General features: G+C 35.5%; 1 protein-coding gene across 2 annotated transcripts in view; it reads left to right on the top strand.

The window, feature by feature from the left end:
* The window catches only part of PDE1A (phosphodiesterase 1A), a 278,408-nt gene that overhangs the window by 200,461 nt on the left and 62,179 nt on the right, over positions 1-15,768 (top strand). For both annotated transcript variants that reach the window (XM_054562441.1, XM_054562440.1), the window contains exons 3-6: positions 5,043-5,225; positions 10,058-10,124; positions 12,925-13,041; positions 13,894-14,034. In XM_054562441.1, coding sequence (XP_054418416.1) covers positions 5,043-5,225; positions 10,058-10,124; positions 12,925-13,041; positions 13,894-14,034 — 508 coding nt within the window. The remainder of the gene's footprint in view (positions 1-5,042; positions 5,226-10,057; positions 10,125-12,924; positions 13,042-13,893; positions 14,035-15,768) is intronic.

The raw sequence follows: 15,768 nt of genomic DNA, 5'->3' as shown, positions 1-15,768 counted from the left end.
ACAGGTACTGAGGTCCCTGGCTAAAGGCACTTAAGCAGTGCATACAATTTTTAAAATTCCTGTACCTTTAATTCAAAATGCTATAAAAACGTTTAATATCTTTTCCATGCCAAATATATGTCTCCCCATAATTTGCTTCAAAAATTATAAAAGGATTGTTCAAGGGCACATTAACAGAAAGACAATGAAGAGATGATTGCCAACAGTGAGTTACTCTCAGGGTGTCACTGCTGCTGATCAATCACATAACACAGGACCTGAGGGGGCGCGGGGCTCTGGATCTAAGGACCCCACATTGGGCACCTGCTGAGGCAGAAGGTGGACTCTGTCCTGCAGAGGCTGCTCTGGGTTGTCACAGATGGGGAAATAAAATTAAGCTGTCCCAGACATTTCTCTGTCTGCCAGGGAAAGGGGTGGCGATTCCCTCTAGTGGGGAATGCCCCAAGCCCTTCTCTTGAAGTGGCTTTTAATGAGAAGCATATGCGCAGGGATATGGAGGCAAAGCTCATCAATCAATGTCAAAAGGCTATGTTTACAGAAAACAAATAGAGATCATAGATAACAATTGAAGGAACACAAGAGATTTGCTTCAGGTCGAGGTCTGTGAATGATGTAAATCTCCTTCCCAGTATGAGCTGATTATCATAGCTTTTGAGGGAAGAGCAAAGCATGCTCCAAGGAACTTACTTCTATGCCTGATTCCTGTCCCCCGCGGCGCCCCCCCCCCCCCCCCGGGAACTGCCCAATCCATTTTAGAGCTATACCTGCCTTTAGTATTGTTTCAAGCCTGAGCCAGATGGGCAGGGCAGAGTCACCAAGAGATGAGGAGACTTCTTTCAGATAGAATGCAGTCTCTGCCATATCAAAGCCAAGGTGTAAGGGTCTTTTTCCCATTCTCCATGTCCCCCAAGTCCTTCCCTGATAGCCCTTATGTGACTGTGCCTGTCTTAGGTTGCCCCTGCCATTGAGGGGTCTTCCGCATCATTGACTAACCAGCCATCCTCTGGGGCCAAGCAGGGTGATGTGAGGGAGGCAGGGACTGCGCCCCGCCAGAGGGACAGGTTTTGTCTCCTCAGTGGCCTGTTTTTCCAAAGCCTCCTTGCTTAGCTCCAACCTCGGGGCCCTCTCATCTGTCGGTGAGGCTATAGTTCCTGAAACCAGGCGGGACGGTTCCCAAGGACCCTAAAAACTAAAACTTCTTCTACCACCTCAAATGTCACTCCTCTCCCCAAAGATAATCATTTATAATAGTTTAGTATAAATATGTCCAGACATTTACTAGTCATTTACCAGGCATATGTTGATCCCCCAGTCTATCCCATGCACTGTTACAGATGCTGCTGATACAACAATGCACAAAAATGGAACAACTCTCTGTTCTTAAGGTTTTTACTGTCAGTGGATGAAACAAAATGAATAAACAAAATAATAAGCATATGGCATGGCGTCAAGTAGTGGTAAGTGCAAAAAAGAAGTCTATAGCAGGTTAAAAAGACAGAATAAAGGTGTTTACTATTTGAGCAGGGGGATCAGAGAAGCCCTCTCTACCTGAATGCAGTGAGGAAATGATCCCCACAAATATTGTAAGAGATTCTAAGCAAAAGAAGCAGTAAGTGCAGAACCCCCAAAGCAGAAGCCAACTTGGCAGGTTTGAACGCAGCAAGGAGGCCATTGTTGCTCAGGTAAAATGACTTTGAAGGACTGGCTAAGAGATGAAGATGGGAACGGAGCTTATGATGAGCCACGTAGGATTTCATGGATTAGGCATTGGAATGGTCTGATTTATACTTTAAGAAAGTATACTGGCTGCAGAGGAAAGAATAAACTGAAGGAGGGCAGGATGAGAGCTGAGGGGCCAGATGGGAGGCCACTGCAGTAGGCCAAGCAAGAGATGGTGATGGCCTGGCCTCTCGCTCATTCATTGCTGGTAGAAATGCAAAATGGGAGACAGTTTGGAAGTTTCTTAAAAAATTAAACACATTCTTACTATAAGATCTAACCATTGTGCTCCTTGGTACTGACTCAAATGAGTTGAAAAACTGCACACAAATATTTATAACAGCTTTATTCATAATTACCAAAACTTGAAAACAACCGGAATGTCCTTCAATAGTAGCATATATAAATAAACTATAGTACATCCATGCAATAGAATATTAAGAAATGAACTGTTAAACTATAAAAAGATAGTATGATGTTTAGGTCCACCATGGCTAAATAAGCATTTTAGTCTCTTGCAAATGGCATTTTTAGAGTTTAAAACCAGAAATTTTAGGATTGGTATGCTCTATTAAATGAATATTAATATAGTACAGAATTGTGCCTTTATCTGACTTATAACCCTGCTGGTAGTTGCCATATAATGTTCATGAATGATGAAAATATTCTTTCTTTAGATAGATGATAGATAGATAAATAGATTGACCGATCAAATGATTCTTGGTCTTTTAAATTATATGTAAATTATATTAATCTAAAGGCAATGAAGGGAGAGAGAGATTTGTTTCAAGGAAACTGACTGACATGATTGCAGGCGGCTGGCAAAGTGGGAATCTGCAGAGCAGGTTGATGCTGGCTAGGAATTATAGCAGGATCGATGTTACAATATTGAGCCTGAAGGCAGTCTGGAGCCAGAATATTTTCCTCTTTGGGAGACTTCCATCTTATCTCTTCCATCTTATTAAATTTATGTGATTGAATAAGGCCCACTGACTTTGTGGCGGTAATCTGCTTTACTCCAAGTGCAGTGATCAAAATGTTAATCACATCTAAATTATACCTCACAGCAATATCTTGACTGCCCTATGACCAAATAACTTGGAACTATAACCTAGCCATGTTAACATATAAAACTAGCTATCACAAAGGTATTTGTTGCTTTTTCAAGATTTGCATTTTAGGTATAAAATAGCATATTCCATGCTTTTCTCTTTGCACATAATCTTCCCTTATTCCTATATCCACTAATTAATACATACTACTCTTTCTCCCCAAGATATATGCTCTTTCCTTCTCAGTAGGTGACATCATGCCTCATGACTAAGGATTGCCAGGTCCCTGAGCACCAACACATCTCTATGTGAACTCTTATTTCCATATGCTGATTTTTGTCATGTTTGATAACCTAGGTGGGATAATTTATGAATTTAGGACATATAGCCATAAACTCATCAACCTCAAAGGAGTTATTGTCTGTCATTCTACTTGGATTAATTGATGACATAAGGCAGCAGTAGAATTCTTGGGGTGTGGTGACATCATCGTATTACACCACAATGGTCCCCACTCCACATGTTCTGCTCTGTGGTCTTATTTAATGACTACATAAGAAATAATAGAAATGGCATAAGCTCTGAAATTTCCAAACCATGAAGTGTACTATCTTGCTGCAACTGGCTAAGGAATCTAATTTAAAATGGACAGAAGGGGGAAAAAAATATTTTGCTTTGAGGTACAATGTCAGTGTAGGAAGAGTAAATCAAAATCACCCAAACCTAAGACCAAAAAGAAAGTTAAAAATGTTATAAAGTAAGTATTAATCAGTATTAACTTCCAACTATTTAAGTCTTTCTTGTCTTCATATGTATATTTGTAGCTTTATAACTCTAGTACTTTAGTTGGTATATTTTTTCATAAGTTATTTCATAAATGCATTCATGATTAATTCCATGAGAAATAAATATTGGCAAATGATGGTCCTCTGAAAGTTTTTAGAAAATGGTAACATGTAGAGGAGGTGATATTATCTTTTGAGCCTCTTTTTGGTAGTATTGGGTGCTTTGGGTAGGCTCCCTACTTTTTTGCCCTTTCCTTGGTCCCTGTCCTTTCGAGGTGGTACGCGATTTGTTCTGGACAATTTAACACACGCTGCCTATCATCTCTGGCTACCTTTCTTCCATCTGCTCATAATCTTTAGGCGTCACTCAGTGCAAAGAGATTTACCAAAGCAAATGGAACCCACAGGTCAAATCTGAAATGTGCCAAAAATAGCTAAGTTATTAAATTGGTGCACTAACAAGGAAATAACCAAATCAAGCGACAGGCAGAGCTGGCCTGCGTTTTTCCTGGAGGCAAAGCTGGATTGCTCCATAAAGCTGTTTTTGTATTTTGTGGGGAGCCTTTCACACTATCTTGCCAGGTTAGACACTTAGGAAGTTCTGGATTACTGCAGCTGACCAACCTTAACGACAGCTGTTATAAGTTTAGGACATAACAGCAATAAAGTCATCAACGTTGTCCATTGGGAGCTTATACAGGAGAGTGGCAGTGCAATGGTTTCAGCTCCTGTTAACTTCCTCCCTCCCTCAGTTGTTTTTTTGAGTCAGTAGTTCTAAAGCGCCCCCCACCCTGGCTCTGCACCAGGAAGACGGATGCGTCTCTTAACTGGAGGTGTTTCCCTTCCATGTACTCTGGTGTGGTCACCTAAAATGAGTTTTCAAAATACTCCATTGGTTTTTCTCTTTATTTTTTTCATTTTTTAAATCTGTGATATATCAGTATAAATATCTCTTAGAGTTCTTGCTATAATTTTCCTAAAATTTAGCGATACCAATGAAATAATACACATAAATGACTTTTATAAACCCCAAGGCCTTATTGAGACAGTATGTACACAAGATTATTAAATATAAGACAACTGTGATGGCTCCTAACCCCTTTTTTTCCTTTCCATTCCAGTTGCTTCTTTTAATAGTAGACGTCTGTTAATGGCCTTCTTCCCAATCTCATCTTAGTTTTGCTCATCATTACAGTAGTTTATTAATGATAGAACAATTGATGTCTCCAGACTGGTTATCATCGTGCTTAAATGATTGGGAAACTGTAAATGCTCAACCCGTAAGTGCTTACCTTGAGAAGAAGACCAACTTGAGAAATGTAGAGCTTTCCAAATGTTAACCCGATCATTTTTCTTTTTTTAAATAGTTTATATCAAAGGATGATCGGAAAGTGATTTGTATGTTTTAAATCCTATTGAATGCTTATTTTATTTATATTTTCTTAACTTTTTCCTAAAGTTTTAAATTTCATATAAATTTTTGTAGAAGACTGCTGGATACCGATGATGAGCTCAGTGACATTCAGTCAGATTCGGTCCCATTGGAAGTCCGGGACTGGTTGGCCTCTACCTTTACGCGAAAAATGGGGATGATGAAAAAGAAATCTGAGGAAAAACCAAAATTTCGGAGCATTGTGCATGCTGTTCAAGCTGGAATTTTTGTGGAAAGGTATGTGAAATTTCTGGTATCTCAAGACAAAATTTGAAAGGCAGATAACTTATTATATCAAAGTTATGGGAGCCTATATCTCACTTACTGAGGAAAACTGTAATGATAAATATACCTAGAATGAACAGATTTAGGACTTTATGATTAACTTACCTCTACAAAAATTTCCTATCTTGGATTATTATTTTTATTTATTTTAAATTGACATAAAGACCAAAGGCAAAGGCTTTTGGCTTTTGAAGGATCATTTACCTCAAATGAACTTTTGTGAGTAACTGTTTAAAAACCATTAAAACACATTCATGTGTTACACAACTAATTTTATCTGAATGAATTGTAACACCTTATAAAATAAATTCTATTCTACACTCCAAACCAAAATCAAGCAGGCCTTCCTCTGCACTAAAGACCGTTCTCTCTTCATCATAGGAGGAAAACTGTCTTATGTCCACTTTTGAAGGATTTTGTTTTAACATCTCTGTCACTGGTGCAAGGGACTCTTGATGGCTCCTGGAAGCACTGAATCAAAGCACCAGAGTTTCTCCTGTGGAACGCACGTTAACATGACCCAGCTTCGCGTTCTGCTATGCCTCAAAAGCACAACTTCTTTTTCTGTCTAGGAAATAAGATGTTCCAAAACTATAACTACAAAAAGACTTGAAATAAACATGTTACATCTGACAATTAAAGCTAGTTATTCTTTAGATTAAAAAACAATTACATATAGAAAAAGATTATTTAAAAATTTTTGAGACTAATAAAACTGAGGAACAGAGAAATTTTTTGTGAATGTACTTTAAATTTGAGAAGAACTATATCATTTTTAAAAATTTTCTGATATCTCCAGTCATTACCTTTAATAAATATTATACACTTTAATTGTCTTCTGTTAAGGGAAGAATGGGAAGCAGACTTAGGCTTCCAAAAATGAAAACGAGAATGCATTGCAAGAAGTATTCAATGTGTCATCTGAAACTAATACAAAATAATATTGTATATAAACTATAATTGAAAAATAAAAACTTTTTTAAAAAAGTATTCGATGTGATTTAAAGATATGTTATAACCACAGCACATAAAGTTTCTAGGATTTTGGCTTGTGCCTGTTACCCAAAATAACAGCCAATGGCTATTCAAATTATTTTGAGTATTTATGAGTCATATCTAATTGGTTTTCATAGAAGAACTTTCATAATAAGAGATTTGATTAGTTTGGTGAAGTGACATGCCCTTATTGCATGAACTGCTCGCAGCTCTGCCAGAGGGCACTGGCAGTCTGAAACCAAGGAGGTGGGGCTGGAGAGAGAGAATTCCTACGACCATATTCCAACATTTAAAAACAACTTCGGCAGGAGGGTGATAGTTACTAATTTTTTTCATAATATCAGGTTGAAAATATATAAGTAGTAGTTCAAAAGCCATTGAGAAAATCACAGGGAGAGTATTTGTTTTACTGAAGCAATGTATATTTTGTCCTTTTTGTTTCAGAAAATACTACAGAAATTGGCAAATTGAAAAGAAATGCAAACTGTGGAAGTAAATCAAATAAATTTCTGTTTCCATTCATTAAAAGATTAAGAGGAACTCTATTAAATATACCGACATGCTGTATTTTTTATGTGCCACCCAAAATATTTTATTTGCTAGCCTATAGAAATACCAAAATGTATGTAAGGTAACTAAATTAGTAAGCAGCCCTGAAGAAATCAATGTGCTACAAACATTTGGGAAAGAAATCTTAGTATCTTTGAATCCCCATTAGTAAGTTCATAAAAACTGTAAGTTCATAAGATATGTTTATCTTGAGTTTTCAAAAATAATCATTCTAATCTTAAAAGTTAGAAAGTCTTCTTGAGGCTTCTCTTAAGCATCTTCCTCAAGATTCAGTACCTCAGCAAGCCTGGCAGTTCACTTACCCAAATGCAGCCTGAATCTGTTCACTCTCTCATCTCCACTCCTGCAACTCCAATGTAAGCCTTCATTATCTGCCGTCAGAAGTAGGACGATAATGTGCTTTCTCCAAACATGTCATTCTACCATTCTGTTCTAAATATAAATTAGTTCCTGGAAATCTGAAGCTTAAAATTATCTGATGGTTTTGCCTTTCCCTTGGTATTAAAGGCAATTTCTGTATCATGGCTTTACAGGATTAGCACCCGCCCCCCTTTTTACCTTCTCAACTGAGTATCTATACCAGTCTGACTTCAACTCCGTGAACACTCCCAAACTCCTTACTACGTCGAGGCCCTTAATCCTGCTTTGGCCTCTACGTGAGTGATTTTCTCCACCCTTTCTCCTGACTGGCCCTTGTTACCTTTCCAGAGGCCTTTCCGTGTCTCTCTGTATACTAGTCATCACTTTCTTATTCATTGTTCCCCTTCGCCACTGACTAAAACCCATGAAAGTAGCAACTATATTTTTCTTGTTCTCCACTATATAATCTGTACCCTAGCACAGTGTCTGGCATAAATAGTTTTTATTTTTAAGCGTTCAATTATATTTTGTAACAACAGACAAAATTTTCAAAAATAATCCGCCCTATTTCCAGCTGGACTTTTACCACCTGTAAGAGCCCAGGAAATTCATTACTGTGCTTCAGCAATTTGTAATATATCAACTATTCCAGTGTGAGACAACTGTATTAATTTTTCCCATCATTCTGATTCCAGGATGACTCATCTGAATTTCCTATTTCTAATTTTTTATCTCAATATTTTATGTCCAATTATAAGATTAGAAAATGATAATGGGAAAATTTCTCTATCAATTTGGAAAGAGAATCCTTTTTTTTTTTTGTCATTCTTTACATTCCATGTAATGAGAATATATGCTGACATTTATTTCTTAACCTGCTGCAAGTCTAAGAAACTCAATAGCACCAGAGTTCCCATTGCACCCAGGGAGCCCGGTGAAATGTTGAGAATTGGAGCCAGCGGCATTGGCTGCAGAGTAATGAGAATAGTAATATTAATAATAATAATGACTTTGTTGTATTGAGTACTAGTTATACTGTGCTAGGCATTTATATCATGTACTCTCCACAAAAATCTTATAATTATTCTGATTTCACAGGTGAGTGACATTAAATACTTTTCCAAAGGTCACACACAGCTGAAGAGTGGCTAACCTATTATTCAAAGCACATATTTTCTTGGCTACATCGTACTGCCTTTTGCATCACTAAATCAAACTCATGTAATGTTAATTTTTAAAACTTCTTATTCCTATTGATTTTATATTGACCTTTTTTCCTTTGTCTATCATCCTTCTGTTTCCCCTGTACTTCCACTTTTTTTAGTAATAATTATTAGAGACATGGATAGAAAAGACTACTTGTTTCCTCAAATAAATAAAAGAAATCCTAATAAATATGGCTGACAATAATTATTTTCTGGTGTGATTGATAATTTTCTTGCTTTGAAAGATTAGAATAATTATTCCTATTTCAATGGAGTAATGAGTATAATATTTTTATTTATAAACTGCTCTGAAATTTTCCAACAGAGTAAATAATTTGGGTAATTTTGTTATTATAACTGATCACCCACATCCAAAAATTACTTAAATTCATTTCAAATAAACATAACACGAAAGTAATGTCTGTCATAAAATGGGGAGATGCTTTATCAAAAAACCTAGGGTAAGGGTATACATAAATAATATTTTAATTCTGATATCCCAAGAAGTCAAGGTTTAAAAGGAAACCATGATGAATTACTTGGCTTTTATTATCTTTTTTAAAAGATAGCTTTTATATAAAAATTGAGTAATGTGTCATAAATTTTCAACATAATATAAATTAATCAAAAGGTTAATATCTTCCAAAGTGATTTTATAGAAGATGCAAAATATATTCCAAATGGCTATTTTTTATATTGAAACCTAATATAAATTAATGATATAATCATATTTTTTTCTAGGCACTTTGGGGGGAGAATTTATAGTTGATATAGTCTAGGAATGCAGTTTGCTTATGCATTGATATAAAAATTAATGTACATAATTAATAAACAGTTAAATTATTTATTTCCAGGATTTTGTGGAGGAACCATGCATAGAATAGAAGTTTATTGCTATTTCTACACATTATGGCATCACATTGATTCTATTCTCATATGATTCGATGGGAGAATTTATTATATTTGTTCTTTGATGGACATCTTGGTTGCCCATCAAAAGATGGGAAAATCCAACAAATTCCTGATTAAAAAATATATTTGTTATTTATGCTATTATTGGAATAGAAATAATTTTGTATTTCTGTATAATTTTTCTTAAATGATGTTAAATGACGATTTGAACAAACAAGCAATTTTTGTTAATACTGTTTCCCCAATATTTTTAACTTAAAAAAACCCCTGAAAATTCTCATTATGCTATGTATTCCCTCCTATAGTTTCTATTTTGTAGGAAAAACCTGTAAGAGAAATATTTTAATGACTTTCAAATTCCAGACTGAAAATCCTGTTGTATAAATGGACACCAAACAAGAATATTCTGCTGCCAGCAATATGGTGACATGCTGGGAAATGCTGTTGTTGCATATCCAGAGGACAGCCCCCTTTAATAAGATGAAGTTAATGCAGAGATGTCTTTACCTAAAACTACAATCACAGCGACTTTATAGGGTGGTCATGAGTAAACAGAATAATTTTATCATCTGTTACATAAAGATGCTTTATGAATGGTGGCTATAGTTACTGTCACAAAGGCAGCATGTAATTAATGATAAAAGGTGAACTAATCAAAAGTTATTTTTCCCTTATATTTAAGAAATAGTTGAAAACTTTGAGTACTGTTACATATTATATATATTTATTTTTGTTTTTTAGGATGTACAGAAAGTCCTATCACATGGTTGGTTTGGCATATCCAGAAGCTGTCATAGTAACATTAAAGGTGAAATAATTTCAATTATTTTAGTTTTTCAAATAGTCATTAAAAGAAAAATCTTCTTAAAATGGCCAGGAGAAAATGAGAATAGGTCTTTGCTACAGCTTACATATTGGTATGTAAAAAATATTTTAACCATTTTACAAAATGTTATGTGTTCCAAATTATGACTCATTGTAGATGTAATTGAGGATTGATTTACTCTAAAAAAATCTGTATCAATGCACATGCATGTGTGCGCACGCATGTGATTTTTTCTTCTTTATGCTTTATTTGTCTTGAATTCAGTTTTAAGACAGAAGCACAACTTGTCAGAATGTGCATATTTTTCTTTTGTACATATTATGGAAAATTAAAATATATTATAAAAAGATGTTTCCATCAAATATAGTTAAAAAACAAAACTTACATGGAAGAAATTGTCTAGAATTTTAGGTTTGAAAAATAGAAAAAGTAAGATAAAATTAAGAAAGAAAACAAAAATATCTATCTTTCTTGTCTCTGCTTTTCCTATGGCTGCTCTAGTCTGATGCCCATTTGTAATATTAAAGTACTTAATGAGTTAGAAATAACTACAGTCAAAACCGAAGAGGAAAGTTTATGGCTTGCTTGGTTACTTCACTCCACTGTGTGTGTGTTTGTGTGTGCACGTGTGTGTGTTCATAGCTGTTATTTCTACAGAAGCATGTTGAAGGCTCATCATTCAACATTCCTTATTTCTTTCTATGACTTACTTCAGGTGGAGGAATTTCACCTTTGTCTTTAAGTTTCATGGTGGTTTACTTGTACTAAGAATTTAAATGTATTAAATTACTTTGCTAGCTTAAATTTATATTTCTTTCTTTTGTCCTTTTCTTTTTTGTATCCCCTTTGATTTGGTTTTTCTCTGCTGCATATTAGATTTTAATCTTATTAACTTAAAAAGGTAGTTCATTTTTCTTAGGTGCTTTTTATATTTATGTTTCTAAAGCTAATATAACAATTATCATATAACTGAAATGTCACATTATAGGATATTAATTACTCTTCAGCTCTTGGGATATTTTGATTTCATCAACTATGGGAAAATATACAAGAATTACTTATTTTATTTAAGAACTTTTGCTTAGGAACCATCTAACAAAATATTTAGGTATGAGAGAATGTGAATGTTTTTTCTGAAATTTAATATAGATAAGACAAATGAACTAAAAGGTTGAGGGAAGAACTACTAAGGAATATTTTTATTTAAATAATTATTATTTCCTGAGATGCCTCCTTATCTTTTTTGTTCTCAATCTGACAATGTAAAAGCCAAGCATCTGCACTAGTTTACAAATATAATCATCATTGTTGATGAAAATCCCCAAGAAATGGAAAACTAACCTTTTACCCAGTGGGAAACCCCTAGTGGGAACTGTAAATAGCAGTCTGTAACAATTTGAACCAATTTTTCCTTGTTAACATTGGAATTTGATAAAAGATTTGTTGGCATCCTTTGAGCTTTACTGATGGTAAAAGCCTTCTAACAGAAATTTTAGACATTTTCAGTTGACAGAAAAAGCAAGTTTCAGGGATCAAATTAGGGCAAAGTGCAAGGAATTTAACAAAGGGTTTACAAGTAATTCAATAAATATTTCATTGGTGTTCCCAAGTGATTAAAAAGACCATTTAAAGTTATTATTACTATTTTTCAAAAGAAATATTTTAAAAAGAGACTGTTTGAATGTTTTTTTAATCAGATTTTCAGTTTAGTTTCAGCATGTTGCAGCACAGGCAATTGACCTCCATATAAATGTGTTATATGAGTGAAGCTCTAAACATTGCCTTCTCAAATTCAAAATTAATGCATAGCTTTAAAGTTGTACACTTACTGTTCAATATTAAACCTGCAATGTATGTAATCAGACCTTCTTTGCTAATAGGTTCTGATAATCAATTAGAACCGGCTCTGCTGTATTTCTTTAAGTTTGCTTTTTATTTATTTCAGTGATTTATTTAGTGTTGGAGCTCAAACTTTACATTAAAACCTCCCTGAGGATGTATGGAACCGGTATCACTTGCTACAAGTCCATTTTATGGACTGACTCCTCTGCAAGATTTTGCCCTGGATTTTCCTTAAGCAAAATCAGGCAGGACCAAGGGGCACTTTCTAGAGCACCTCTTCTCCTACAGGCCTGACCACTTCCCCAAGGATATACCAAAGTTACTATCATCCTCCTCAATCAAGAGACTTATTTCCTTTCTCTTACCTTCTTTCCCTGCAGGAAATGAATCAGCCAAGGTTAGAGTGAGTAATAAGGTAGTATATACTCTCTCTAGGGTATTTGCATTTTAAAAGAAGATATAAAGATATCAAAAATTTAAACCAAATTACTAACTCCTATGGTGGAATTTCAAGCAATGTAACAAGTGGGTGGGTGGGAAAGAGAAATTGGGGCTGTTTTCTTTTTATCCCTCAATGAATATCACCTACATAACCGGCATTTCTACTCTAAAATGAGGCTGACTCTTGGAAAATAATTTGGGGTATAAATTTGGAAAGCGATTTAGGAAGTATGAAAGTGTTATCAGGTTTATTAAATCATTTGTTAACCTTGGAATTAAGGGGGAGATCTAAGCCTTACAACAGGCCTTGTGACCTCACTTTTGTGGACCCACGGATCATAGCAGCGCTGTCGCTACACACGCTGCATAGTCTAATGCGCTGAACTGAAATTTGGCCTCCCGGAAGCAGGATGCCTCGTCTTTCCAAGAATTTTTCATAGAAAGAAACAAAACCATATGAATTTGCTACCTAAAGTATTTACTCTTTTTTTTTCTACAGGAAGTTGATAAATGGTCTTTTGATGTATTTGCCTTAAATGAAGCAAGTGGAGAACATAGTCTGAAGTTTATGATTTATGAACTGTTTACCAGATACGATCTTATCAACCGTTTCAAGGTCAGAAACCGGAAATAAAAGTGAAATGCTCTTAGAATTTGTTATCTGAATGACAATGAAAATGCATAACATCAAGCCATTAATCTATGCATTTTATAATGTTTCTAGTTGACAGGTGACAGAAGTAGAGGGATGAGTTTATCACATGATACAGCCATCCTCCCCAACTCCCTGACATAACTAGGTGTCCACGTGGATATCATGAACCATTATAACTTCATTCACATGAGATACCAACATCCCCCTGAATTACAGAATAGCCAGGCAGAGATTGAAAGCTATGTTTTAAAGCAATATGATCTTCTGTGTTCCTGACACAGAATGAACCTTTACTGGCAGCTTTACTTCAACAAAAATGGAAAGGTTTCCAATTTACTTCATTTAGAGCCATTTAAACAACAGATTTGATCCAGATTTCTGAGCTCTCTGCAGCTGTACCTTTCATCATTACCTATGGAATCATGACATTTTTAGAGCTGTAGATACTGGGAGGTCATTTATTTTAATGCCTTGTATTACAGATAGAAAAACTAGACTTCACCAATTGTAATTGGGAAATTTTACCCTGTTAAGAACTAGCCTTCTGACTTGACTCTGGAAGATATAAACATTTAAAGTATGGGTAAGACTATTATTTCATCTACCTTAGCTAAACACTTAGGGGTTATCATCCTTCTCAGGACTGAAAGCTAACAGGTTGATGAAGTGGTTTTTCAGAACAGTCCACGTTGAACTTTAAGAAACTACTGACTGCATCTGACTCGCTGTATCTTCTCCCCAAAATTGTTGCGTTCATGTTGATTTAGAGCTATTCTTTTGGTAAAATATAATTATAATTATTACTTTCTGCAGATTCCTGTTTCTTGCCTAATTGCCTTTGCAGAAGCTTTAGAAGTTGGCTACAGCAAGTACAAAAACCCTTATCACAACCTGATCCACGCAGCTGATGTCACTCAAACGGTGCATTACATAATGCTTCATACAGGTATCATGGTAAGAAAGGCTTTGTAACTGAAGTTTGTTTGGAACATCAAATTCTGTTCCTCTGAGTTCTTATTATCTCTTTAATGCTGGTAGAAGTATTATAAATAATAATCTTTTGGATTTTTGAGGGTTAATGAGTTATCCATAATGTATATTTTTCAAAAAGTATTTTAACTCAGTAAAAGAAAAAAGATATGCAGAGGCAAATGAAAATATACTGTAACTTTTCCAAAATTTAGACTATAGAATATTTTTGTCTGTAAATTCCTTTTCCCAAAGCAATCAACCAAAAAAAATAAAAATAAAAATAAGGGACCTAGAGAAAAAGTGTTTGGAATAAATGTTAGTTACAGTGCTCTCCCCTCAAATTATCACATTCTTCCAAGATGACCTCTTCTCGTTTACATACATTGCAAATCACAATCAAATCCTGAAAGTATTCATGTGAATTTTTTCCAAATGCTTCTTCCTCTTCTTTGCATTTGAGTGAATCAATGAATAAATAAATACATGATTTAACAAGGCAAATTTTGGGGCAAGAAGGAGTAGAGGACAGGAACCATGGGCCTGCCTGGAGTTTCTGTAATGTCTCCGAACTCAGGCGGACTCCCAGAAGGTGAAGAGAGAGAGGCAGCTCTTCTGAAGGTTCCAGACTGAGGTGGGTTCAAAGGGGGCATAGGCCATATGAGATCCCCAAATCTTAGTACCTTCTTGATCCCTCATAGGTCAGCCTAGGCTAAAGCAGTGTCATAAAGCAAATGTAAGGAGAATGTTCCACCAAACACCATGATATGTGTTGCCTTCCTGTTTAGAATTCAGAAGTCGCATTCTTTCTATTAGCAGGGTTTCTGGTACTCACACCTATGTAACTGACACTCTTTGGGGGCCCAGAGATCCTCAATAAGCATCTTTCTAAACCAGCGACTGTGTTCCTAACCTGGTGCCAAGCAAAGCCCCTAGAGCCACACACAGTAGGTTGCCCTGAAGATCTTGAAAACCTATAACCGGTACCTAATTCACCACGTTTATTGTATACTGAAAATTTTCATCATTATTTATTTTTCCCCAAGAAACTGTAGTGTGTTGTTTCCTACTCATTTGCTATGATTCATCCAGTAGTGTCTTGTGATAACTAAAGAAATTACTTTTTTCTCCATATTTCTTTGTCTTCAAAATGGTGCAGCTCCATCAGTGCCTTAGGCTCAGATCCCACTCCTGCCCCATGTTCCAGTTACCTTTTGCTCCATAACAAACTGCTTCAAAACTTAGTGGCTTAAAATGATAATTTATTCATATCTCTCAAGGGCCTTGGTTAGAAGGGTCCCAACTAGAAACTTCTCCCTTGGGGGTATTTCCTGTGATTCCATCAGCTAGTAACCATGGCTGAAGACATCTGAGGACATCAGTAGGCAAGACAGCCACAGTGGTTCACTCACACAGCTGACAGTTGACAATGGCTAATGGCTGGGAGCTCAGCTACACTTTCATTAAAGGATTTCGTTGGCATTTCACCACCAATTCAATAGAAATGTGCCTTTTTATGACAAGATTACAAAGTAATATAACCTGATTTAGAGTTAAGCCCTGTTTGGAGCGAGGCAAAAATCTCAAAAACCTTCATTCATGCAGTGGCATGAATCTCTTGTGACCTTCTAGATGCCTGAACTGTATGTGTTTTTAACCTTGTACATTGTGTTTTCCTGTTTTAAGTTGTATGTGCAAGAATCACTCAACTAAGATGTA

The sequence above is a fragment of the Pteronotus mesoamericanus genome, unplaced genomic scaffold (assembly GCF_021234165.1).
Source record: "Pteronotus mesoamericanus isolate MK-2021 breed Mesoamerican mustached bat unplaced genomic scaffold, CSHL_Meso_final scaffold_651, whole genome shotgun sequence".
NCBI classification, from domain to species: domain Eukaryota; kingdom Metazoa; phylum Chordata; class Mammalia; order Chiroptera; family Mormoopidae; genus Pteronotus; species Pteronotus mesoamericanus.
This window is presented reverse-complemented; position numbering and strand designations above follow the sequence as displayed.